Source organism: Apodemus sylvaticus, chromosome 16, assembly GCF_947179515.1.
Source record: "Apodemus sylvaticus chromosome 16, mApoSyl1.1, whole genome shotgun sequence".
Taxonomy (NCBI): domain Eukaryota; kingdom Metazoa; phylum Chordata; class Mammalia; order Rodentia; family Muridae; genus Apodemus; species Apodemus sylvaticus.
In genome coordinates, this window is record NC_067487.1 from 31,016,050 (window position 1) to 31,043,940 (window position 27,891).

The 27,891-nt window shown below is 47.3% G+C and overlaps 1 protein-coding gene across 2 annotated transcripts in view; it reads right to left on the bottom strand.

The window, feature by feature from the left end:
• The window catches only part of Mtmr12 (myotubularin related protein 12), a 66,380-nt gene that overhangs the window by 29,666 nt on the left and 8,823 nt on the right, over window positions 1–27,891 (bottom strand). For both annotated transcript variants that reach the window (XM_052159384.1, XM_052159385.1), the window contains exons 2-6: window positions 10,684–10,744; window positions 8,025–8,170; window positions 7,086–7,158; window positions 5,028–5,158; window positions 3,586–3,676 (exon numbers count right to left, since the gene is read on the bottom strand). Coding sequence is in view for 1 of the 2 variants with exons in the window: in XM_052159385.1 (XP_052015345.1) it covers window positions 3,586–3,676; window positions 5,028–5,158; window positions 7,086–7,158; window positions 8,025–8,170; window positions 10,684–10,744 (502 nt within the window). In the remaining variant the exon portion in view is untranslated. The remainder of the gene's footprint in view (window positions 1–3,585; window positions 3,677–5,027; window positions 5,159–7,085; window positions 7,159–8,024; window positions 8,171–10,683; window positions 10,745–27,891) is intronic.

Sequence of the window (27,891 nt, forward strand, 5' to 3'; positions counted from 1 at the left end):
GCACAAACTCCACAGCAGTCCCACAACACCTAGAGGAAGCTCCACTCCCAGGTGCTCTAACATGTCCAGGAATATAGGATCCCAGGATCCCAGGAGCTGGGTCACATCAGGATCTCAGGGTCCCAGAGGCAGATTGACTCCCGGGAGCTCTGACACACCCAGGATCTCAGGATCACAGGAAGGACAGGCTCCAGTCAGATATAGTGAGGGCAGGTAGCACTAGAGATAACCAGATGGTGGGAGGCAAGCGTAAGAACATAAGCAACAGAAACCAAGGTTACTTGGCATCATAAGAATCCAATTCTCCCACCATAGCAAGTTCTGGATACACTACCACACCAGAAAAGCAAGATTCAAATCTAAAATCACTTCTCATGATGATGATAGAGGACTTTAAGAAGGACATAGATAACTCCTTTATTTTTTGTTTTTTTGTTTTTAAGATTTATTTATTATATGTAAGTACACTGTAGCTTCAGACACTCCAGAAGAGGGCTTCAGATCTCATTACAGATGGTTGTAAGTGGCCATGTGGTTACTGGGATTTGAACTCAGGACCTTCTGAAAAACAGCCTGTGTTCTTTAACCTCTGAGCGATCTCTCCAGCCCTAGATAACTCCTTTAAAGAAATATAGGAGAATACCGGTAAACAGGTAGAAGCCCTTAAAGAGGAAACAAAAAAAAAATCCCTTAAAGAATTACAGGAAAACACAATCAAACAGGCAAAGGAAACGAATAAAATCATCCAGCATCTAAAAATGAAAATAGAAACAATAAAGAAATCACAAAGTGAGACAACCCTGGAGTTAAGAAAACCTAGGAAAGAAATCAGGAGTCATCGATGCAAGCATCAGCAACAGAATGCAGGAGACAGAAGAAAGAATCTCAGGAGCTGAAGATACCATAGAAAGCATTGACACAACAGTCAAAGAAAATGCAAAAGGCAAAAAGCTCCTGACCCAAAACATCCAGGAAATCCAGGATGCAACGACAAGACCAAACCTAAGGATAATAGGTATAGAAAGGAGTGAAGAGTCCCAACTTAAAGGGCCAGTAAATATCTTCAACAAAATTATAGAAGAAACTTGCCTAACCTAAGAAAGAGATGCCTATGAACATACAAGAAGCCTACAGAACTCCAAACAGACTGGACCAGAACAGAAAGTCCTCCTGTCACATAATAATCAAAATATCAATTGCACTAAACTAAGGAAAGAATATTAAAAGCAGTAAGGAAAAAATGTCAAGTAACATATAAAGGCAGACCTATCAGAATTAAACCAGACTTAACACCAGAGACTATGAAAGCCAGAAGATCCTAGGCAGATGTCACACAGACCCTAAGAGAACACAAATGCCAGCCGAAAGATGCTATACTCAGCAAAACTCTCAATTACCATAGATGGAGAAAATAAGATATTCCATGACAAAACCAAATTTACACAAAATCTTTCCACAAATCTAGCTCTACAAAGGATAATAGATGGAAAATAGCAACACAAGGAGGGAAACTACACCCTAGAAAAAGCAAGAAAGTAATCTTTTAACAAACCCAAAAGAAGATAGCCACACAAATGTAATTCCACCTCTAACAACAAAAATAACAGGAAGTAACAATCACTTTTCCTTAATATCTCTTAATATGAAAGTTAATATTATCAACATATCCTAATAAACTAAAATTCAAAAATATGAGGATTTAGAAATTTGTTGGCTGTCACCCTGTGGTCTCTCTAATTTGGTAAGATATGTCCAATATAGTACAATCCATATACTCTTTCTGCTTGTTTGTACGTGACAGTGTCTTGCTGTGTACCACATAATGGTCTTGAAATCATGCTTCTCCTATCTCGGCCTCTCTATTAGTAGGATTGTTTATTTGATGTCCTTACCTATACTACAATTTTCAGAACAGCTTACACATTTCAAAATTATTTATACAGCCAAAAGAAATGTAGACAATTAATTTGGGAGGTGGATTGTAAGAGAATAACAAAGAGACCAAAAAAAAAAAAAAAAAAGAAAAGAAAAGAAAAAGAAGTAACCACAAATCAATTCACTGGGACAGAAAAGGTACATTAAGCAAAGATCACAGGGGAAAAAAAGAAAGAAAGAAACGTCTAAATGAAGCATGCATTGGATGCTTGAACCCCAATATTTGCTGTCATCTGGGGAGAGTGCCAGATAGTTAGATAGTCTTATGTCAGCCTGATACAAGCTAGAGTCATCTGAGAGGAAGGAACCTCAACTGAGGAAATGCCTCCAGAAGAGTAGGCTGTAGATAAGCCTATGAGGTATTTTTCTTAATTAGTGATGGATGGGGGAGGCCCAGCCCTGTGGGTGGTGCCACCCCTGGGCTGGATGTCCTGGTTCTATAAGAAAGCAGTTGAGCAAACCATGAGGGCAGGCCAGGAAGCAGCACCCTCCATGGCCTCTGCATCAGCTGCTGCTCCAGGTTCCTGCCCTGTGTGAGTTCCTGTCCTGACTTCCTTCAATGGTGGACTACAATGTAGAGGTGTGAGCCAAAAACCCTTTCCTCCAGTCATGGTGTTTCGTCACAGCAATAATCACCCTAACTAAGACAGCAGGATGCAGACGCTCTGGGAGACTGGGCTTCCTGGAGGAAGCAAGCCACAGAAATCTCTCTGAAGGGAGCAGGTCTCTGAAGGTTATGTCTGCTGGCCCTTCACCTTGATGTGAAGTACACAGGCCTTCCATAAGTACCCGGGCCTCCCATAAGTACCCGGGCCTCCCATAAGTACCCGGGCCTCCCATAAATACCCGGGCCTCCCATAAGTACCCGGGCCTCCCATAAGTACCCGGGCCTCCCATAAATACCCGGGCCTCCCATAAATACCCGGGCCTCCCATAAGTACAAGGACCTCCCATAAGTACCCGGGCCTCCCATAAGTACCCGGGCCTCCCATAAGTACCCGGGCCTCCCATAAGTACCCGGGCCTCCCATAAGTACCCGGGCCTCCCATAAGTACACGGGCCTCCCATAAGTACCCGGGCCTCCCATAAATACCCGGGCCTCCCATAAATACCCGGGCCTCCCATAAGTACAAGGACCTCCCATAAGTACCCGGGCCTCCCATAAGTACAAGGACCTCCCATAAGTACCCGGGCCTCCCATAAGTACAAGGACCTCCCATAAGTACCCGGGCCTCCCATAAGTACACGGGCCTCCCATAAGTACCCGGGCCTCCCATAAGTACAAGGACCTCCCATAAGTACCCGGGCCTCCCATAAGTACCCGGGCCTTCCATAAGTACACGGGCCTCCCATAAGTACACGGGCCAAGAAGCCATATACTGCACCCTCTCAAATGGTGAATCAAAATAAATAATTCTCCTTTCCTGACAAACATTTGATCACAGTGATGCATACTAACAATGATGTGGTCTCCCTTCCTGATTACAGGAATCTTCTGGGAGTGGGGAGACTTGCCAGGAATTCCAGCATTCAGGAGACCAAGACAGGAGGAAGTGCTTGAGTTTGAGGTCAGCTATACAGAGGAGACAAAACCAAAACCAAACAGAACTACCCTGACTACTCCACCATGATACCTCAGAAAAGACTCACCTGTGTCGTGCACAGCAGCTGCGTAGGAAAACAGAAACAGTCTTTTCAGCAGCTTGGGACTCTGGGTGTGATGAATGATGCCACTGACAATCTAGAGGAGAGAGGACCAATGGATAGTTACGCTTCTGACAGGTCAATGCTAAGAAAGGCAGGAGCCAAATTATCACACTAACAGGGCTCTGGAGACAACCTCTGCTGAAGTGGAGTTAGCTCTTGAAATGGTGCCAGAGTAAACAGAACATTATTTTGTCATGCTTTCTAAGAGTTCTTAATTTCTAGAGAAAATTTAAAATACAGTCTAATTTCCCCCAAAACCAAGAGTTAAACATCTCAACTGCCCTATCAGGTGAAGTCCAAGTATTCAACATGTAAGACTCCCAACTGCTATCACAATAAGCAGACATTAGCTGACTCACTGTGGTCCTCCAGTCAGCGAAGGAAGGGGCTAGGGTCGGAGGGTTAGTGGTCTGCTGGCCTAGCATGCAGAGCCCTAGCAGTGCATGCTATAGCCCCAGCTCTGGAGGGGGAGGGCAAAGGATCAAAGCTTCAAGGTCATCCCCACCTACAGAGAATGGCCAGCCTGGGGTACACAAGACCTTGTTTCAAAAGGGAAAAGAAACGTGTCTACTGTGCTTTCTGTCTGTTTATTGTATTAACCAAAAGTATGTTTGGATAAATGACTAAAATAACTGTTCAAAAGGAAATGCTTTGTCTCTTGGGGAATTTTCTCAATCTGCACTTTCTCTGCCTGCTCAGCAGAGATACTACAATCACATTTCCTACTCTAACTGAACTACCATTCTATCTGAGGGAGAACAGGGCATTACCCATAGCATGCATAATTCACTGCAGATAAGACATAGGCAAACTGGCTTCTTGTCGGGCTTTCCCTAACGTGAGCACTGTGAGAGGGGCGAGACCTTCACTGTCTTGACAAGAAAAACCTAAGAAATAATAATAAACCACAGCAAACGGGTGCAGCCATTTCCTGACTGCGACTTGCTGTGACCACCAGAAAATGATGCTAAATCTTTAAGGGTGCACCCGGTGACCTGACTTGGCTCATGTGGCCTGTGTTCCCAGGTCCACAGACAACTGCTCCCAGGCAGAAGCAAGCACACCAATTCTTAGGAGTTGGAAAGCCGCGCTCCTGCTTCACACAGACTGTCAGGCCGAGGACCAGCCTGAGCGCTCCCCAGTGGGCGGACCCTTACCTAACTCACTTCCCACCCTGCAGTGCGCCTAGGTGGCCAGCACTATGAACAGGAGGGCCCAAAGCGCATGCCATGTCAGTACAGTCATGCCTGCCCACTATCTCCCACTGAAGCCAGCTGATTTCAGCTACACATAGTGGAAGGCCCCCTTCCGCCTCCAGGGAATACATGCCAGGCCCTGTCCCCAGGGGAAGCCCGAGGGGAAAACCTGAAAACGCAGCTAGTTACCCTTTTGACTTCCTCCTCCTTTGTGTACCTCAGACAGAAGTGGAGCACCCGCAGGTCTTTGCAGTGGATAACAAGCTTCTCCGGGTACTTCTTCAGTTGTCCAAACAGAGGTTTTTTTTTCTCATCAAACACTACGATCAATGTGGAAATCATGAGTAGAAATGCATGTTACATGGCAATGCTAAACAACAGGAAGACTGCCGGCTTCTAAGGACACATCCCTCTCAGCAGAATTCTTGTTGGGTTTTTGTTTTATTTCTTGCAGGTTTTTTGTTGGTTGGTTGGTTTTTTACAAGACAGGGTTTCCTTGTGTGGTCCTGGCTGGCCTGAACTCACTTTGTAGATCAGGCTAGCTTCAAACTCTGAGATCCACCTGCCTCTGCCTCCAAAGTGCTAGCTGTGTTTGGCGTCCAGCAGGATTGTTATTTCTCTAGAGAAAACCTAAGGCCAGACTCCAACAGCCTGAAGAAAACTCAGCTCTGATGGGACTGAAAAATGGCTCAGCAGTTATGAGCACTTCCTGCTCTTTCAGAGGATCTGAGTTCAAGTCCCAACATCAATGTTCACAACTGCCTGTAGCTCGGGCTCTTGGGATTGGAGTTTTCTCTCTCTCTCTCTCTCTCTCTCTCTCTCTCACACACACACACACACACACACACACACAAATCTTGAGTTTGGGAGGACAGCTCATCAGTCCAGAGGCATTTGTTGCTCTTTCGGAAGACAGGGTTGGTTTCCAGGACCCACAGGGAGGGAGGCTCACAAACCATCTGGAGCTCAGTTCTAGAAGATCCAGTATGCACTTCACAGGCACTGGGCATGCATGTGGTGCATGTACAGACAGGCAAACACTTAAATACATAAACATTAAAAATTAATAAATATTTAAAATGGGAAATCTGAGATCATAATGTGCTGGAGCACATTTTCACGCCTGTCAACTCCTACGCTCATGACTAGAGCCCCTCTTGACATTTCCCTCCGGGCTCCGAGGCCCGCACTCACTCAGCACCTACTCGTGTTGAGAACGCCATATCCTATGAATACCAAATCTGTGAGGACCAGCTGCTTCAACCAAGGATGAACAATTTCTGAAAATATCCTGAGCCCCAAAATGGAGAACAGAAAACAGAGCGAGGCTTGGAAGGACGGTCTTACTAGGTCAGCAGAAAGGACATCCTAATGCTATACAATCAAGCATTGGCGGGGTGGGGGTGGGGGTGGAACATGAAGCAAGGCTTCTATCCTGGAACTCACCCTACATAGACCAGGCTAGATTCAAATTCAAAGATCCACCTGCCCCTGTCTCTGGGACTACATGTGTGCAGTACCGTGCTTTCTTCTCCAAGGACACTGCCACAGAAGCATAGATTGTGTGTCAAGTAAACCGCCATTACTTGCTTGTGATGAGCCTCATCTGATCCACATTTAACACAGAAAAGAGTTATGTGGAGTATTAGAGAAAACAGGCTTCCGGTGTGAGGTGGCTTCCACCAGAAAACTCTGCACTCAGGAGGAAGAGCCAGAGGCAAGACCACGAGGTCGAGGTTAGTAGGCTCCACTAAAACAAACAAACAAACAAACAAACAAACAAACACTACCTCCATAAAAAGGGAGGCGAGTCAGCAAGATGGCTCAGTGGGAAAGGGGGCTTGCCACTAAGCCTGGTGACCTGAGTGGTCCCCAGGACGGAAGGAAGAAAAAACCAGGCAGCTCCTGCAGGTTGTTCTCTCTCTCTCTCTCTCTCTCTCTCTCTCTCTCTCTCTCACACACACACACACACACACACACACAAGGAAGAAAAAACCAGGCAGCTCCTGCAGGTTGTTCTCTCACACACACACACACACACACACACACACACACACACACACACATCTGAAGAGAGAAAAGCCAGCGTCTTCACGCCTACCCAAGCTACCCAAGCACGAGTTCCATCAGGCTGCACTTAGCATTTCCAAGGCTGCTCTATACAAAGTAACCTATGTAACAGTGTAACAGACTGGAAATATCATTATTGCCCTACATTCTGGGCAGACTAGGGAAGGAGACACTCACCTCCATAAATCTGGTCCACACAGTGGAGTGGGACATCGTTTACTCCTATAATCTTATTCTTAAACTGAGTTTCCTAAAAAGGGAAAAAGAAAAACAACTCAGACGGCAGCAAGGGTGAGTCCTGTCAGTCACCGTTCCCCACTGGGCACAGAGCGACTGAGGCAGCCATCCACAGCCCCAGAGGCAGGGATGCTGCAGTACAGACAAGAAAGCCCCATCCCAAGGGTCCAGGAAGAACATGCCACCTCTGGACTGCGCCAGGAACCCCACCATGCCCCCAAATCAAGGCAGGATATGACAGTGTTCTGCACACAAATGAAAAGGTAAAAGCGAAGCTCCGGGAAGCTGGTGGGTTGTGTTTGGCAAAGCCTCCTTTGCTCAGGAGGCATGCTATGGCACAGGCGGGCGGCAGTGCTGGGAGCAGCCTTCATAGGGAGCAAGCGGCCCCCGGCAGTCAAGACAGACAGACAGACAGACAGACAGACAGACACACACACACACACACACAGACGGGGTTTCCACGATGAGCCTGCAACTAGGTTCAGATCAAACAGCAACAACCCAAGCTCAAACTTGGGTCACTTCCACTCCAGCCTTCAGTTCCCGGATCTGTGAAAGCGCTCAGCAGAGAGGAAACACGAGGAACTGTGTGTGAGGCTTTTCCAACAAGTGACTCACGCTGTGCTGAGTGCAGAAGGAATCGGGAAAGAGCTGGTGGCCTCACCTTATAAGGGGGAGAGCCAGGGAGTCATGAAGCAGGGTGGCAATCTCTAGGTGGTCCTCCTGGTGGAAGGAGCCCTTGAAGGGCAGGGGCAGAGCACTAATAGGAGACCTTAGGCCTTTGTTTTTGCTGGCAGGAGGGAGAAGCTGCAGGGAAAGCAGGGAGTCCCACCGGCAGGTCAGGCTCCCGACCACTCAGCAAATGCAGCTCATACTCACCCCACCGTTCTCCAAGGCCGAGTCTTCATCCCCCAAGAAGGAAATCTTGAAGTCAGTGCAGACGAGCCTCCCATAGACGCCGCGCTGACAGGAATCTTCCTGCACATACTTCAGGACTGTGCTGGCTTCACAAAGCAGTTGTTCACCTGAAGAAAACCAAAGCAAGCTCTCCTCAGAGGCCCCAGGGAAACGCTGATGTGAGCGCTAGGCTCTTCCCTGTTTACATAGGAACAAACACACCACAGCTCTGCCTGCACAGCAGCTAGCTCCAGAGGAGTGGGAACTGCACACTGAGGAGAGAAAGGGAAGCAGAGCGGGGAAAGCCAGAGTGGCTAGGGACATCTTCATGCTGGAACTCCAGTGACCTGTCATCCTGACAGCGGGAGTTTCCACGCAGCTGATACTGATCTCGAGCCTCTTCTCTCCCTTGTTTGGAGCTGGGTCTCACTATATTACCCAGATGACTTTGAGCTCACTCTGTAGCCTGGGCTGGCCTTCCCTCTCAGGAATCCTCCGTCTCAGCCTTTCACGAGCTGGGATGTGATGCGTACCCCTGTACCAGCGTTCAGCTACCTTCTCTAGTGCAACAATGCAGTTCATTATGCAGCAGGTGTCTCAACAGTGACACTCTGAGTGAAGCAAAGGCCGGCAGGTTGGCCAGCTCTGCCCCTTCCCTGTGGTAGCCAGGGTTTCCGGGTAGCTTTCTTGGATGCCAGGCGTGCAGAAGCCTTATCACCTGTGCCTCATCCTGGCTCCATGTTGGAGGATGAGGGGGAAAGGCAGCCAGGGTGGGATTGTCTTAGTTCACAGCATTTCCTCTCAATGGGCCACTTCCCCTGCTCCATCAGCATGTACCCAGTCCACAGGAGAAACTAGTTCCTGAACACAGACTCCACAGCCAAAACACAGCCTCTGCTCCATGGAAACAGACAAGTTCTGCTGGTGTTTGGGTAAGGACAGGAAAGAAGGACATGCAGGAAATGGAGAGCAAACTTTACAACAAAAACAAAGGAATTTTCTTGTCACCCAGCAGACAACCATCTTCCCCACAGGGTCTCCCTTGGGCTTGGTTCACCTTTGAACTCACTTGTTGGCTAAAATTCATTTAATCTAGCTTCCAAAATGAAGATGAAGAGTAAGCTCTGAGCCACCCAGACTCTTCTCTTTCCGTCCAAGCGGGCAGGATCGCAATGAAGCACTACGGAAACCCCTGGAGATGGCTGTCGCTACAGCCTCCAGAGAGACCAGTGTTTGAAGAAAACAATCAAGTTGGGGCCTGCTTGACGTTTAAAACAGTGCCAGAAAAAGTACCTAAGCTATGGTCAAGGTAAAGGGTAAGTGGATACGGCTTCTTGTACTTCGGCTCCCAGGGTCAGAAGCTCCTCACCTTAGAGCCATGCACTGGGGATGGAAGCTGGTGGCAGGGGGCAGCGGCTGCCATAGCACATCTGCTGAGACCGTCCTGCTGCCATGCCATACGGCATACAGCACTGTCGGACCACCTGTCCAGACCACACACTGACACGCACCCGACACGCACCTGGGGTCTGGAACGGCTTTTATTTTAGGCTAAGGGACCGGGAAGTTACCTGTCAACTCAGAGAGCTGTACTTACAAGAGGCTGCCAGGTGCTATAAGGTGGAAAAATATACTTAACATCAAGTTAAAAATAGAGGTTGATTTCAGAATCTATAATTCCAAGGAAGGGGGGAAAAATCAACCATAGGAGGGGTGGATAAAAGCTTAGGCCATTATTAAAGGAAAGGGCCTTTGAAATTTTAAATCATTCTTTAAATGTCTAAAATAAAAGTCAGGCATCCCTGTTACAGAAAATACACATTACAAGCAAGAGAAACAAAAAACAGCATACACATCTGTAATATTCGGAGACAGAGGCAGAAGGGCCAACCTTTACTATTCAAAACCTAGTTTCAAAACAAACAAAACACTTAGAAAAAGAAATGATTTTGGACTGGGGTAAAACTGGGGAAAAGGAGTATCCCAGCAGCAAGACTTCCCACACAAGAGGGGCTATACCACCAAGAGGCCACTGTTCCTGAACTCAGAAGCGATAAAAATTTAATATGAGTGTTACCCATTCTCCTGTCTCAAAAACAGTCAACCAATCCAGGCTCCTTCATAATGAATGACTTCAGCGCAAAGCCCCAGTGCCCCAGCATCTCTGGTACCTGTGCTGAAATCCACCAGCAGATACACAGGTGAGCCTCTCTGCCCCTCCTGTGCTGGGAGGCCCAGCCCGTGTGATCTCTGAGAGCAACTATGGAGAGGCAGCGAGAAAGCTTGCAGACCACGGGATTCTCCCAGGGAACAGGACATTCTAGACTGGAAACCAGAAAAAATGGACGCCAAGTAGGACTGCCTCAAAAAGGCCCACTGCATTGTGAAGGGGAGAGACCCTCCCACTATCTCCATCAGGTCGGAGAGAAGGGAAATGAGGAAAATTCTTTCCAAATGCTGTAACGCCCAGAGCCAGGTGTGCAGTTACTAAAGACCTTGACATCTTTGTCAGGATACATCATTACAGTTACAGCTAGAGGATGAAAACAAAAGAGTTTATATATAGCAACACTAGGGATGACATAATCTATCTTTGGCCTCAGGCCAAAAGATATATGAGACATGATAACATGACCGTTACCTGGCAACAAGTGAAGAGTGACTTCCTTCTCTGTTACTTCCTTTTCATTTGTGTGAATTTCCTAAAAATAAATAAGTAAACAAATAAATACAAGAGCAAAAGATTTTCTTTGTTTAAGGGCTCAAAATAACAATGAAGGCATGCTTACAGGATACACATTAAACTATCACCTAAGCTCACGAACTTTTAGTTAACAAGCCTCTGATATCACAGCTATTTACTTATTGTGTGCATATACATATGCAAGTGCAAGCCTTACCACAGTGTGAGTGTGTGTCTGGTGGGAGATGGAGTTCTCTTCCCACCATGTAAATCCCAATGATCAAACAAGTCTTTAGGCTTGGTAGCAAATCCATTTATCCCTGAACTAGCCTTTAACAAGCTACTTTTAAAATACATGGTCAGGAGGCTGGAGCTATGGTTTAACATACAATAAAGTCCTAGATTCAATGCCCACATCAAAAAACAAACCAACCAACCAAAACCAGGATGTGGAGAGATGACTCCCTGCTGCCCAGGCATGAGGACCTGACTCCGTCCCCAGCACCCATGGACAAACAGGGCACAGCGGCATGCACCTGCAACTCCAGCACTGAGAAGGCAGAGACAGGAGGATCCCTGAGGCTTAGTGACTAACGGGTCTACCGAGATTCAATGAGGCTGTCTCAAAAAAAAAAAAAAAGTTGGAGTCCAACTAAAAAAAGACAACCAGTGTCAACTTGTGGCCTCCAGGGCACACACATGCACATGTGCCTGCATATATGTGCACACATACAAACAGGATATGGTAGAACATGCCAGTTATTCAAGGTCATTCTTGTCTATATTGCAAACATGAGGCCAACTTGGACTATATGAAATGCTGTCTTAAAAAATAAAACAGTGGGGCTGAAAAGTTCAGTGGGTAAAAGCTCTCGCTGCCAATCCTGATGACCTGAGTTCAATTCCCAAGACCACACAGTAGAAGAAAACTGCCCCAACCAGGCTCTCCTATGACGTTCTTATTAGGGCCACCACACAAAAATGAACACACCACAAAGTAAATAAATACAGCGATTTTAAAATATAAAAACAAAATATGGTGCCCTGGTCTGAAATCCAAGCGCTTGAAGGTAGAATATACTATAACTTAAGGTAGATGAAATGCGTACATGCACAGGAAGAAGGTCGTTTATAGACAACAGGGGTCATTTAAACGAATCCTGGACAAGTGCTGGAAGCAGGGAAACAACAGAAAAGCAGGTGCATGTAGTCAGCATGGGAAGCAGAGTACTGAGTACCACGCCCCTGGGAACCAGAGTACTGAGTACCACGCCCCTGTGAACCAGAGTACTGAGTACCACACCCCTGGGAACCAGAGTACTGAGTACCACGTCCCTGGGAACCAGAGTACTAAGTACCACGCCCCTGGGAAGCAGAGTATTGAGTACCACACCCCTGGGAAGTAGAGTACTGAGTACCACACCCCTGGGAAGTAGAGTACTGAGTACCACACCTCTGGGAAGGAGAGTACTGAGTACCACACCCCTGGGAAGCAGAGTACTGAGTACCACCACCCCCCCACCCCACCCCCACACCGGAAAGCAAAGTACTAAGTACCAGACCCCTGGGAACCAGAGTACTGAGTACCACACCCCTTTGCAATGTACTAGGAAGGGTTCTCCTAACACACTGCTTTCAGGGTTGTGGGAGCATGAAAGGCCCCACACTGCAGGAGATGGACAGAGGGCACAGAAAGAGACTGGCATATCCGCTAAGAGATGGCCAATGAAGCAGACAGGATGTGAGAAGGTTAAAATAGCTGACAACCCCTACTGTGAGAGTGAAACAGGGCTGGCATAGGCGTGGCTTAAGGTGACTTTGTACCTCCTTAAGGAATCTGGGCTTTCTCCCATGGGAAACGAGAGACAAAGGAAGCAGGAGTAAACTGAACACGTAGAATTTACTATCTCCAATAAATGCCATTCAAGAAAAAGCACAGCGCTGAATCAGAAGCATGAGTGGGCTGTATGCAGCTGACAGGAACAGGTGTCCCACTCTCAGAGAAGGGTCCTAAGGGACGGACGGATGGATGGAGTGAACAGCTGTACTGCCTCCTGGTGACACCAGCACCAAGAGAACCTAGGCAAGGCTGAAGTCGGAGGTCAATCTGGTGTGTGCAGAGAGGAGCGGGTGCTTTGTCTGAAAAGGAAAAGGCTCAGTGGGTCCCAAGGAGGATCTGAAACAAGTCCAAATTGTTCAAGTCCCAGCACCCAAAACAAAGAAACAACGGACGGACGGACGGACGGACGGACGGATGGAATGAGGAGGGGTAAAGAAACTTTGACAGAAGCCCCTTGGAGGAAGACCTACTGTCTCCATTCTGAAACACAGGGCACAGCCAACAAGATGTTCAAAGAATGCTATCAATCATCTACAACATTTCCGGAGTGATGAAGAGGCTGTGCTTAGTACCTTTAACTTTAAAAGTCCTGACTTCTTCCCTGGAATAATTTCAAATACATTTTGATATTGGCACCAAGCTGGTAACTAAAAATCAGTCTCATTTGAAAATCTTAGAAAAACCCAAAAGCAATAAAGTCACCCAGAAACCACATATTTCTGGAAGCATTTGGTGATTTCAATGTCAGAAGAGCATGGCAGGGAAGCAACAGGTTCCTAACCTCCTCAACTTCCGGCGGAAACTGTCACTACTCGCCACACTTCCTCAGCACTGGAGCCAGGAAAGCAAAGGTCAGAACACAGCAAGATGCTGCCGCGGTTGAAAGTAATCTTATCACCAAATGGACGCAAGTCCTCAACTCGGGAGGACACTAAAGCAGCTCCACCACCACCCTGTTCACACCACATCTAGAGGCCGGAGACCACACCTATTTGGAATGCAGTCACAGTCATTAAGAGCTGAGCAGTGATAACAGACGGCAGAACTTTGCACTCGGTGAGCAAAGTCCTCCCAAGTCAGTCCGATAGACTTGCCTGCGGGCTTTAACTAACAAAATTGCCAACATCTAAAAAGCTTTTGTTCATACCAGATACCTACTCCCCATTCGAACCCCATTCTCCTCACAGCCCCAGGACTGACTCCACTTCACAGCCGAGGAAACTGTTTTAAAGAGGACCAGCAACTCAGTTTTCAGGACAAATGGGTATCAACCTGGGCAAAATGAGAGCCCACATGAAAGAAATATTTTCACATGTGCATCTTCCTCCCGATCAGGCCGTTTCATGCCAAGGCATAAGCTGTTGCCTCCATGAACCCCTTGGATGAATGACCACAGGCTATGCAAATGTGACTCTTACTGATGTGTGAATGAATACAGTCTCTTCCTTAGTACATGGCATCACAACCCAAGAGACACTATGGACTAGGAGTTGTTCATTCTTCAAATGCCTCAGTCTCCTCTGGCTTGGTTAAAGGGTTTTGTATTTATTAGCTCATTTAACCCTCACAGAAAGCTTTTGAAATACTCATCAGACACTAAAGTATCTCCTTTACAAATGAAGGCATGCTTAGGGATCTAACCTCGCCTACTTGGTGCTCCTGAGAATGCCAAGTGGAGAAATGTAAGGAAAAGGAAGACAGGGTGATCAGGCAGGCAGCAGGCAAGCAGGCAGGCAGCAGGCAGACAGGCAGCAGGCAGGCAGGCAGGCAGCAGGCAGCAGGCAGACAGGCAGACAGCAGGCAGGCAGGCATGGCACAGGGCAGGCAGGCAGCCCTTATCTCACCTGCAATCAGATCAAGCACTACAGAGCACCCACAGACGCAGGGTGTGTGGTACAAGCCTATAATCGCAACACCTGGAAGGTTCAGGAGTTCAAGGCTCCAAAACAACTCCATGAGACCCATCAAAAAGGAGGGTTGGGGGCAAGGAGAAGGCCTCAAAGATGAAAGAAAAAAAATACCTGTGGTACTAGTCAAATACTTGAGAACTTCAATGGAGGATTGATTTGACATTAGCCCACAGTACTGTCAGTCCATCAGGATGGAAAGGCTCGGCAGGCCAGAGGCATTTACACCCTGATGGACACACAGCAGAGAGAACAGTGCCCAAGGAACTGGAGTAACAGCCAGCCCTTGAGGACACACCCACCAGTGACCCACTTCCTAATTAGTGTCACCTTTCTGTCTTCTACCACCTCCCAAAATGCCATCAGAGAATAAATCTATCTGGAGATGAATCCACTCATACTATAGGAATTTTTCACCACCACACCCAGAGTGTGCTTTACTAATCTCCTAGGCATTTCTTAATCCACTTAAACTGAGTCAAATTAACTATCATACCTATTCTTCATGAATAATGGATCAAAACGACACTACCTCGATGGGGAAGAAACTCCGGGCTTCATTCGTACTAGATGATGGCGTGATCCCTGAGGACTTCCTCCGTTGTGTAAAGCAATCATCTCTGGGTTGCCATCCCAGCTCTGGAGAGTACAATCTTCACTGTGCTCCAACCCTAATTACTGCGGCTGTGTACGTACTGTCTGGGCAATGCTTCCATGTGCACACAGCCTAATGGCCATCCTAAGAGTGCCCTTTTACACCTCCTCCAACCAGCCTCACCAGCCACTCTAACAGTAGCCAATTCTATCAGTGTCACCTCCTAAGGGCAGCCACAGTCCGTGCTCCTGTCTTCTAACAGCCATTCTACTGGAGGCACAGCCGCATCTCTCCCCACACCGCGCAATCCCTTCCACCCAGGCTGCTTGCATTTGCTTGCTTTCTAATCCACTCTCCACCCTCACATGGAGACCTTCTCAGAGCACCGCCTGCTCTGGCTTAGGCATGGGAGGAGGACTGTGGAGCCCTGTTCACCAAGCTGGTCCTCACCTGGTGACCAATCTGCCTCCTGCCAGGTCCTCATCTCTATCTGGACACTCGGTCTTCTCTCAGCCCATGCATCTCTCTCACGCTCTCATCCGGAGTGCTCCCCACAGCCATTTCCTCCTGCTTTGAGAGACTTCCTATCTCTCTTTGCCACTGAGAATTTTTGTGTGTGGCTCAGTGCAAAATCATTTCCTCAGGGAAACCTTCTCTGTTGCCAGGTCCCTCCAGCCTCCCGGGTCTCTCTCATATAATTATCCATCTCTTTGAAATCAGTAAGCCCTCTGGGGCAAGTCTTTGTCCCCCAAGTCTAATAGAGGTCTGATACACGGTAAATACTCAAAGATTTTGTGGAATTACTAATTAAAAGTAGAGTTTATACTTCCTATATTTTATTTTTAATTTCCAGCCAAAGTAAGCTAATTCCAGCGCTTAGGAGGGAGACACAGGAGGATTACATGTTCAAGGGTAGCCTGGAGACTGAGTGAGACCCTGTCTCAAAAATGTGAAATAAGGGGGCTGGAGAGATGGCTCCCTAGTTAGGGCCCTTGCTGCACTTACAGAGAACCCAGGTTCCATCCAGCATGGTAGCACACAACTGTCTGCAACTCCAGCTCCAAGTACTCTAACTTCTTTTTCCAGCCTCTGTGGGTACTGCGTGTACATGGTACACACACACACACACACACACACACACACACATATATACAGGCAGCCAAAACAGTCATACATAAAATAAAAATAAACATATGTGTTTTAAAACACACACACACACACAGCTGGGTGGTGGTGGTGCACGCCTGTAATCCCAGCACTCTGGGAGGCAAAGACAGGCGGAGTTCTGAGTTTGAGGCCAGCCTGGTCTACAGAGTAAGCTCCAGGACAGCCAGGGCTACACAGAGAAACCCTGTCTCAAAAAAACCAAATGCAAAAAACAAACAAACAAAAAAACCCAAAGAACCCCCCCCCCGCCCCCGCCCCACATATATATTTAAATTAAAATTAAAAAGCCAGGCATGGTAACTCACTGAACTCCAAGACTTCTCAAGCTCTAGGAGGAACTACAAGAGTCTGAAGCCAGTCTTGACAACAAAGTGAACTTTAGGCCAGCCTGGGTTACAAGTACAACTCTGTCTCAAATAACATTCAGAACTGAAAAATAACTTTAAAAGTTCCTTAATAAGCAGATAATGAAATCAACAAAAGATAAAGAAGCTTAATGGGAAATTAAGAAACAATAGCTAGGGCTAGAGAGATGGCTCTGTGGTTCAGAGCACTGGCTGCTCTTCCAAAGGTTCTGAGTTCAATTCCCAGCACCCACACGATGGCTCACAAGCATCTGTAATGGGGTCTAATGTCCTCTTCTGGGGTGTCTGAAGAGAGCAGCAGTGTACTTACATATATAAATAAATAAATCTAAAAGCAAACAAACAACAAAAAATTCCAACAACAACCCCAAAACAACAACCCAACAGGTAAATGTGGTCATTGGTATGGCTGCCATCACCAAACGTTCTAGCCATGGCACAGCATGCCAAGGAAAGAACACTCCCTTAAATACTGCCATGCCACATGTGGCACTAATGTAGATTGTCACTCACGAAACAGGCTCACGAACAGCAGCAGGGCAGCCTCCGCAGCCAGACCTGGCATCATCCCAGGGTCTCACAAGCAGTTTCCGCGCAGCCAATGAGCCGCCTCTTCAGTGCTCTTGTTCTTTGGGTAGTGGAAGCTTTTACTCCGCCTAGGTTTCCAGGGCAGGCCCAGGATTCTTCTGCCTCTGCAGCTTCTATCGCACTATCCTTCAGTTCTGACACTCAGTCAGCGGTGAAAGCCTATAGCTGTCAATCGTGACATACACTTCCACATGGAAAATATGCAATTCCTCACTGACCTCATTAACTATCGTGTTCAAGGTGCAGGAAATAAAATGTATGATTGTTAATAATCAAGAAAAAAATGACCCTACAGGTTACAAAGACAGACTTTTTCAAAGCTAACCCATTTCAAAGAGACAAAATGTCAACACATGTAAGTTATAAATGACCTAAGTGCTCTGTCCTACGCCTGTCACTCTCCATTAAAAGGGACAAAGCTTGCTATTATGGCATAAAAGAATAGCAAAACAGTGTTGTCACTGGGGTCACAGTGTGACTGTCCTTTTAAAGCTGGGCTAAGTTTCAGCAACATGGACTCAATTAGAGTCGAGACCAGACCCAAATGAAGGGTGGTCCAGCCAGAGGGGCGGGGCAGGCCCAACTTCATTCCAAGTCCAATGCTTATCTCAGTGTATGGGCACTCTTTTCTCTTTGTTTTTTTTTTTTTAATTTTTTATTTTTGTTTTTTTCAAGACAGGGTGTCTCTGTATAGCCCTGGCTGTTCTGGAACTCACTCTGTAGACCAGGCTGGCCTCGAATTCAGAAATCCACCTGCCTCTGCCTCCCAGAGTGCTGGGATTACAGGCATGTGCCACCACCGCCTGGCTCTCTTGGTTTTAATTTAAAAACAGGGAAAGGGCATGAAAAATAAGCCTGCTGATTTCCCAAAACTTTTCTTTCGCAGATCAAAAGGAGTTGGCTGCGTCTGTTCTGGCTCCCACTGCGAAAACCAACAGTTCCAAGGGCTTGCAGCTGCCACTACCCCAGCATCCAAGACCCCAATGCATGCTCAGCAAGAAACACGCCCCTCTTCCCAATGGCTATGCCAGTCCTGAGAGCCCGAGGACTGTCTCCTAGAGGAGACATCCCTACAGAAATTCCCAGAGTTGTCAGTCTGTTTTCTCAGAGCTGTTTCTGAGGAGTGGCAAAACCGCAGGGCTCCCGTGAGGAGTCGGTACCCCATGCTGTACATCTGACAGTGGACACTGAGGATCCTAAATACCAAATGCTGGGGAGATGGCCCAGTGACTAAAGCACTCGCCACGCAAGGGTGAGGATCAGAGTCTGACCCAATTTTAATTCCAGCTGTGGAAGGTAGAAACGAGATCCCTAGAGCAATTAGCTAGCAAGACTGGCTGAACTGGTGAGCCCTCCCATCTGAATGAGATGGAAGAACAATTGAGGACAACTGTCATCAACTTCAGGCCTACACACACACACACACACACACACACACACACACACACACACACACACACACGCACGCCTAGCTAAATGCATACATACAGACCTGCCCTAGTTAGTGTTACTATTGCTGTGATAAAACACCATGGCTGAAAGCTACTTGAGGCAGAAACGGTCTACTTGGCTTAGCTTTCACATCACTGTTTGTCACTGAAACAAGTCAAGATAAGATGTCAGGCAGGGCAGGAACCTGCATGCAGGAGCTGATGCAGAGGCCATGGAGGGTGCTGCTTACTGGGTTTGCTCTATCTAGTCTGCTTTTTTTCTTTTTTTTTTTTTTTTTTGGATTTGGTTTTTTCGAGACAGGGTTTCTCTGTTATAGCCCTGGCTGTCCTGGAACTCACTCTGTAGACCAGGCTGGCCTCGAACTCAGAAATCCACCTGCCTCTGCCTCCCAGAGTGCTGGGATTACAGGCATGCGCCACCACCACCAGGCTCTGCTTGTCTTTCTTATAGAACCCAGGACCTCCAGCCCAGGGATGGCACCACCCATAGCGGACTAGGTCGTCCCACATCAATCACTAATGAAAATGCCCTACAGATTGTCTACAAATAGTGTGGTGGCATTTCCTCAGTTGAGAATCTCATATCTCAAATGACTCTACCCTATATCAAGTTGACATAAAACTAGCCATCACAACACACCAACAAAAAAAAAGGAGGAAAGAGATGAATTGATTTTCATTATGATATTCAGACAAAAAATGGTTGGCTCCTTGAATAATCAAGACAATAGTTACTAAAAAGCCACAGCAAATTGCACCTGCACATTTCATTTAATTTTCAAGATAGTAAATTAGCCTTACTGCAATCGGGCGGTGGTGGCGCACACCTTTAATCCCAGCACTTGGCAGGCAGAGGCAGGTGGATTTCTGAGTTCTAGGCCAGCCTGGTCTACAGAGTGAGTTCCAGGTCAGCCAGGGCTACACAGAAAAACCCTGTCTCGAAAAAACAAAACAAAACAAAACAAAACAAAATTAGCCTCACTGCTCTCGCTGTTCACAGGAGGACTGGGCAGACGTCAGCTTCGGCTAGACGGAAGCTGTGCACTTGCCTTTAATCCAGCCTGCCTCTGCCTGCGGCTCTCCACTCCGGGATGCTTGCTGCCTCTGCCCGTCATGCTCGCACTCTGAGTTACTGACCTGCTCTAGTGCAGGCACAGTCATCAGAGAACACAGCCCACATCTCCACCTCTTTAGAGTACACTACCACAGCAGAAAGGACAAGTTGCCTGAGGAATTCCAGAGACAAGGCAACACAGCGAGGACACCTAACCACATCCGGCATCCCACAGAGCCCGGCTGGCCTCCATCTGACAGATGGTGAAGCTGAGGAAGACCTTGAACTTTGATTCTCCTTCCCCTACTCCTGAGATCTTCAGTGTGTGCCCTACCTGTATACCTGACTTTAGAAAGGGACGAAGGAGAGAGGCTGCCACCTGAGATCTGCAAACGGGCAGAGGTTAGCTGTATTCTGAACGAGCACTCCCCCTCCCACAGCTCTTGGACCATGATCCACAAACAGCTTTTCATGCAAGATCTGCTGTCATAGGTCCAGATCGAGACGCCCCAAGAGCCCCACAGACACTCACACTGCACTCTCCCTCAGTCCATTAAACCTGCATTTCAAAGCCAACTCATCATCACCACACACATCCTCTTATGAAAAGCTGGTATGTGTGGGATCTGGCTAACTCCGCGAGCCACTCCAGGAACCCGGGAGCCATGCTCTAACGAGCCTGTACCTCAGAGGTCCCAGACTCTGCTTTCATGACATGTCCAGGTCTACCTTCCCCATTGCTCTTATTTAGGCCGTCATCCTGTCACCTGGCATGCTCCTATGACTACCCCCAGTCTTACTGCCTTTATGTGACCCCACCCCCACCCCAAGCCCTGTGCTTACTGAGAGCACACAATACATGCAGGTCCCTCACCTTGTCCCATCCAGTGCCCAATCTAAGCCGCTGTCCACAGTCCAGCTCCTTTGTGAAGCTTTCTTTGATCCAGCCTTCCTCAACAAGTCCAGGAGGCCCTTTTCTGGACGCCCACACCACTCTCTGTATATGCTTCTATTACAGTAGTCCACAGACTTCACTGCAGTTATCTCCTCTCATCTGTCTCACCAACAAAGGATACCAAGTCAGGATTTTGACTGTATCTTCTGGGTTTTTAGCTTCAAGTCCTACCCTTGACAGATAGTCAATTGTCAAAGAAAGTCTACTGAAAGACCATACACGGCAAAACACATGATAACAAGTAATTCCGTTTCTGAGTAATATTCTTCAGTGGTAGGCAGAGTAAATGAAAGAGTACAACAACAGCTCTACTAAAAACTCCCAAGTGCTATAGTTAGACTCTAGCCTGTCCACCAAAGTAGCCTTTATGTTAAAGGTCCCAAAGCTACTGGACCCAATGCTAGTGGTGCTATTGGAAGGTGATGGAAACTTGAGGAAGTGTGGCATAGTGGAAGTCTTTGAAGCAATCAAAGAAGATGATGGGCCCCTGGTTCCTTCTGCAAAGAGGTCAACACTTTGGTCCCACCACACATGCTGCCATGATGTGCTACCTCGTCACAGGAAAAACCAAGGCCAACCAATTATGAACAAGAGCCTCCAAAAGCAGGAGCCAAAATAAATCTTAGCTGGTTTACTATTCAGATAATTACTTCAGGTCCTTAGTACATGGACTGAAAGCTAACAGACTGCACTAAGAATGGTTAGTGACAGATATTATCAAATTGTTTATTTCGCTTTCTGAAACATGTCGAAGCTTCACTGGTAGAATAGGGGCTTGGTCAAGTTCGGGTTTCAAACAGAAGTTCTCTCACCAATGATGCAGACTCTGCTCTGGATAAATCCCCACATCAATCTGTTCTAGGGAGTTAGAGTCTTGGAGGTACTTGTAGAAGCCTGGCTCCCTCAGAGACAGTCTTGCTGGCAGATTCATTCCCTGAACCTCCTGACTCAAAAAGCAGGACAGGATAATGGCTTTGCTGCTGACCACAGCTCTACTCTACTAACTATGTACACTGCTTTGGGCCATTACAGGCACCAACCACTCTGGTAATAAGCCAACAGGAAAGCATCTGAAGGCAGACAGGTAGACAGACAGACATGAAGTAAGAAACTGACAATCTGTCTGGTTCAAGTTACAATCCCATACAGATACAACTACATACCTGGCCTTTAAGGACTCTCCTGTTCACTCCCACAAATCAGTTTCAGCTAGAAGGCACCTTCATTAGTGACCCCATTAGAAGGCTAATTGGAGACTAGCATTTCCAGACTGAGCATCTGCTGGATAAAACATCGGAATGCAATTTGTTGGTGCTCACAATGTCCACTCTTAGATGTCTTGTCTGTGTCATTTATTGTCACATAGTTCTCCAACCTTCTGACACTATACAGATGTTGCCATCTATAAAAGTGTTGGACAGCATTTACAATTACATTGGGACACTGCCCTTGTGCTTCAGGTTGGCCACACCTGTGAGTGTGAGGAATTTTCATGCCCACTTTACAGATAAGGCCAATAAAACTTCAAAAGGCTAAAGCCCCCAAGGTTCCCACAGCCAAATAGATGGTGAGCCCTGACACCGGCTTTAGCATTCTGGACCCTTAAAGGTTTTTGTTTACATTTTTCCCTTTGTCTGAGACAGGGTTCACAGAGCCAACGCTGGTGGTGAACTCCCTGAGTAGATGACCTGGGAATGCTTAGGTTACAGTGCGCACTACCCTACCCACTGAGGGAGCATTCCACCAACTGAAGACGTCTGACTGGTTTGGTTTGGTTTGGTCTGGTCTGGTCTGGTCTAGTTTGGTTTGGTTTGAAGACATCACTGCTCCTGGGAATGCACCCTAACCTTTTGCTCTCCTGACAGTTCATCATTTACTAAAGAAAAGTGAAAGCATCCACCGCTCATTCCTAGTTCTTTGGAAGGGTCACCAGACCAGGCATGTATTGGTCCTCTAAGCAAACATTCTCCAGAGTAAGAAATTCAAGACACAAAACCAATGTAACCCTCAGGGCCCACAAGTGTTACTGCATCAGTTAGTGGGATTCTCTTATATTCTGTGAGCCATGGCCAATATAAAGGGTCTATATGTTTGATGTGTGTCACGCACACACATACACAGAGAGAGAGGAGAGCCCCCCTCCAGGCACTGGCTTTAAAATTACAACTGAGATAGCAAAAAGAACCATTAGGGGACGAAGTACCTTAGGCCAAATCTGATTACAGAGAATTAAGATCGATCAGGGATCAATGCTAAGGAATCAATGTGAGCCTAATCTAGAATCCTCCATCTCCCTTCCCAGGAGGCATCCAACGCCCTCAGATGATGCTTCCCCACAGCTGCCTTCTGAGAAGATATCCTGCCCTGAAATGGGCCTCACACACCATGCTCTGTCTGAAGCCACCAGGATCCAGCAGACCAGTGAGTGGGTGGTACAGGCGCCTTGACTTCTGGGACTGCAGCCTTTCTTTCTCTGTTGGAGACAGACACACAGCTATAGGAAAAGACAGAAAGGGCAGCGAACTGCACGAGCAAGAGCAGAGCTGCTGCGCTGCACCACAGGTGAGAAGAACGGGAGATGCTGCCTGCCTGCCTGCCTGCCTGAGGGAAGAGCAGAGACTCAGGAAGGAGCCTTACAAACTGCACCTCACCTTGCTTCTCTTCCCTTCTAACTTTCTCATTTGGTTGTACTTTGATGTCCCTCAAATTTTGAAGTTTAAAAAAAGTCTCCCACTGGGCAGTGGTGGCAAGAGAGAGAGAGAGAGATTGAGACCCTGTCTCAAAAAACAAAACAAAACAAAACAAAAAAGTCTCCCTTTCCAATCCATGACCTTCCCTGCCCCTGGGATGTATGGAACCTGTTTTGTTGTTTTATTTTGCATATCTGCGTCTCTTAAGGATCCAGTGGTGTGGTGCACACCTTTGATCCCTACACTTGGAAGGCAGAGGCAGGCAGAACTTTGAGTACAAGGCCAACCTGGTCTGCAGAGCTAGCTCCAGGAAAGCCAGGGCTATACAGAGAAACCCTGTCTCAAGGAAAGGGAAAGGAAAGGAAAGGGAAACGGAAAGGGAAGAAAAAGCAAACCCACAACCTCTAAAATCAGAAAATTTAATTCTCTAAAACCAGGAAATGAGACACTGTGGGTCACACAGAAAAGAAACATCCACAGAGCAGTCCTACAAATCCAAGCTCAGGCTTTCTTAACAAAACCGCAGGCAAGCAGCATTCTCAGAGAGCGGCCGAGGCTGCATGGAGAGGTGGAGCAATGGAAGCTGCACTAGGCAGGGCCTCCTGCTGGGCCGTGCAGACAGGAAGCTGAAGGGGCTCTGGACGCTGTCACGGGGCCCACAAAGGGCACTCTGGAGCCGTGACTGCTGTGCTTATGGATGATGAGGGAAAGAGTGTTCTGACAGAAACTTGAGAGGCTGACCTCCAAGAAGGAACCCAAGCTGAACTGGGGGCAGTTAGTGTAAGACTTCTCGCCCTGCCTGAACCCCATGCCTTTCCCCAAAGTCCTGGACTTTCTCCTGCTGCAGAAAAAAACATCAAAGAAACTATGAACGTCCATGAAAAGGCAAAGCACAGGCCTGGGTAGACAGACAGAGAAGGCAGCCGCAGGGGTGCCATACCTAGACGAGGGCGCCTGGCGATCCAGATCTGGATGAGTGTGGTTTATTTCTTCTCATATTCCAAACCAGCCCTCAAGAAAGACGTCCAAATTCTACAATGAGAGGTCTCAAAGAAGCGACACTAAGGTCTCCATCAAGCGCCTGAATCCCAACAGGAGGCCAACAGAACCACAGACTTGTCCACACTCTCAGGGCTCCTCCTCCTCAGCCCATTTCCGGATGCTCAGCTCAGGAAAGGCAAATGCACGAGCAGGAAGAGCGCTACCGCAGCTTCTGAGGTAATGAGGAATAATGACAACTAACAACACAGGCCTGGGCACGCAGCTCAGTGGCAGCACACTTGCACAGCATGAAAGCCTTAACCATAACCATCATCACCAAAGCCGTAAGAATTAACCAAAAACAATTAACACTGTCTACCAAGTATTGAGCTAACAGCTTTCCATGAACTGCTTCACGTAAGACTAACATGTGTTATTATAAGAATTACATGGTGTTATTATTATCCTATTCATAGATCAGAAAACTGAGGCTCATTGATGTCACCATGTTGAAAACAATGATGGCCGTGTAGGGAGAAGGTGACAGGTGTGGTGCTGCCTTCTGTGCTTCCCTCTCCCACCGTCTCCAGAACTCCTCTGCGTTGCTTAACTGGGGGAGTCAGCAGCCTTGGTGTGAGGGGCGAGCGGTGCTCCCTGTGGGCTAGCTAAGGGCCAGGCTGACCTAGTGCTAACGACTCCTTCCAGCATCTGGGCATGCTCCTCCAGACGCATCTCTTTTCACGTCATGCAGAGACTACACAGGTTTGGGTAAGATGAGGCAGACGCCCCAACCACACATTCCCAATACCCCTCGTCCCAAATCTCACAGTACAACTGATCTTCTCAAGTCCCACAGCGCCTTCATATAGCTGTGCTCAGAGCCTCCTCTGCTCTGGGTGTTCTGGGCATGCCTCTCTCTGAGGTTAGGCAGCTCCTACCTCTGTGCTTTAGAGCCATCTGGAGACCTGCTGTCTCTCCAAAAGAATGTTAAGCTCCAACATACACAGTTTCTTTGGATTCCTAATTTTAATCTAGTGTTAAGCAAATGGTAGGTACACAAGGAATTGAACAAATAAAGAAATCTACCAGTTCTAGCTGTTATTAATAAGAAGAACACCTAAAAGCTGTTGGGCATTGGCCACAAGACTAGCATGCAACAGAAGATTCACTGTATATTTCTTCTCATCCTCAAAACAAGCATGCAGGGAAGATTCCTAACCATGTCACAGGAGAGGAGAAGAGACAGAAAGGCAAAGTCCACGTCTAAGCGCCATCAAGACATTGGAGCAGAACCAAAACCCTCTAGAATCACAGGCTGAAGACTCTTCTGTGATATCATGGCACCTTCTTCTCATTCCCAAATTCCCACGCAGACCAGTTTATTCCCTAGGGGCTATCGTGCCCACAATGCCCCTACCTTCTGTCTGCTGCGTACTGAGTTCTTAGGCATAACATAGAGGGGCACTGGGGGGTGGTCTCTTGTCACTTTTGACAGTGATCATTGGGCAGGTGACCTCAAAGCTAAGGTAAGCAAGCTGAGGTGGAGCAAGCAGGGAGGCAGAGAGGCCCTGAAAGATGACAAGTAGACACCCAGATAGGGAGAGGAGAAGAAGGGCCAACAGTCGGTATCAACCGGGAAAGGCACGAGGTATAAACAGCAGCCCAAGCAAAGGCCCTGGGGACAAAGCTGAGGTACTTGGCAATGGCTTAACCAGCCAGAGCCCCAGATTCTCTTCCTTAATAGTGTCCCCCACCACAGATTGGACACTAGGGAAAGTGCTGAGGCAGCAGTTTGCTTAAAAAGGAAATAAGTGCTCACAGACCAAGAGTCAATAGAGGATTCTCTCCCAAGTACAGGGGCATAGGGGAAAGATGAAACTCCACTCTATTTCTAGAGAAAGGCATTAACACAGTAAGACGGTTTTATTTAAAGTGTGAATTTCTTTCAGGCTGTCCTCAGGTTTTTTGGTTTGTATTGCTTTCTTTTTAGAAGATAAGAGCTTACAATGCTGCCCAGGCTGGCCTTGACCTGACTGAGCGGCCCTCAAAGTCAAGACCCCTGGTCTTGCCTACTAAAAAGGACTTAGCATGCAGGCTTGAACCACGACGCCACATTCTTGGGTGTTTTTGTTTGTTTGTTTGTTTGTTTGTTTTAAATTCCTAGCAAATGCAAATATTAAAACACAGAAGGTCAGGACTGAAATAGTGGCTGACCTTACAGAAAGGTAGGCAACACCACTCTAAGCCATGGTTTCCTTGCTCTTCCTCACAAATACTTAAGCCCTGATGTGTGGCTCCTTTCCCCAAAGCAAGCACTAGAGGCAGCGAAGGCCATCTGTGAAAGGCTCCTCACCGACCGCAGGATGCAGGTTAGACACAGAGACAAACTGGTGTGATCTGTGCCGCTGAACTGTGAAACCAAAGCAGCATGGTTTGCAAATGCCTCTGAAATAAACAGAAGTCATTTTCTTTTGCTTAAGCTAATTATGACTTCATTTGATTTACTTGTACCTTAAATGAGTCATTAGACACACGTGACAAAAGAACAAAATTTGGCCTTTGACAGAAAAGCCTGACAGAAATGAGTAAAGAGGAAAAGTCTGTCCATGCCACACAATGAAACTAAGCAAAAATGCCAAAGGCCATATGTTAATAAAAAAAAAAAAAAGCTGAGGACTGTGTTCTTACTAGGTCAGAACTTTAAATATAATCAAATCATTCTCAAGTGTATAAAGGAACAAAAAATGGAAAGGAAACTTTCAGAGACAGTGAAAAATAACCTAATAGCTACCACAGTGAACATTCCTGTCATGGCACCAAGGCGACCTCCACAATGAAACACTCCACTTATTAACACCTTAGCCACGAAGAGTTCTGTCCCCTAAGATGACTGACCAAGCACTGTATGGAGCACCCCAGTGGAGGAGGGGGGGAGGGGGGAGGAAGAGGGGGAATGACCCCCCCACCACCTATCTTTACTGAAGCCTATGTGCCAAGTACAGCAAAGAGCCTTCCCTAGAGCAGGGAGAGCTGGCGGTCAGGAATGTCACACAATGGCTTAAGAAGGGAGTTACTATCATTCCAGTTCTCCAGCTGGAAAACAAGAGAGGCTTAAAGGAGCCAGCCTACCCTGCTATGCAGGGCCAGACAGCTCTTGCTTCCTTCAGTCATGTTCTGAAAGGTGTGCAGGGGGGGGGGGGGTAGGAGTGGGGGTGGGATGGGCTCTGGTGTGTTTCTAGCTCACTCTGTCTTCCCCGAGGCAACAGAAACTAGAGGTTAAAAGATTACTCTAAACCAGTAGATGGCGGCACGCCTTTAATCCAGCACTTGGGAGGCAGAGGCAGGAGGATTTCTGAGTTCGAGGCCAGCCTGGTCTACAGAGTGAGTTCCAGGACAGCCGGGAGCTACACAGAGAAACCCCGTGTGTGTGTGTGTGTGTGTGGGGGGGGGGGGGGGACAGATTACTCTAGTTCAGAGACAGAGTTCACAGGAGCTTGAGGCCCCCTTGGGACACTCTTTGTTCCAGGTCAAGTCTTGGCCAAAAATAACATGCACAATTTAACAAAAAATAAA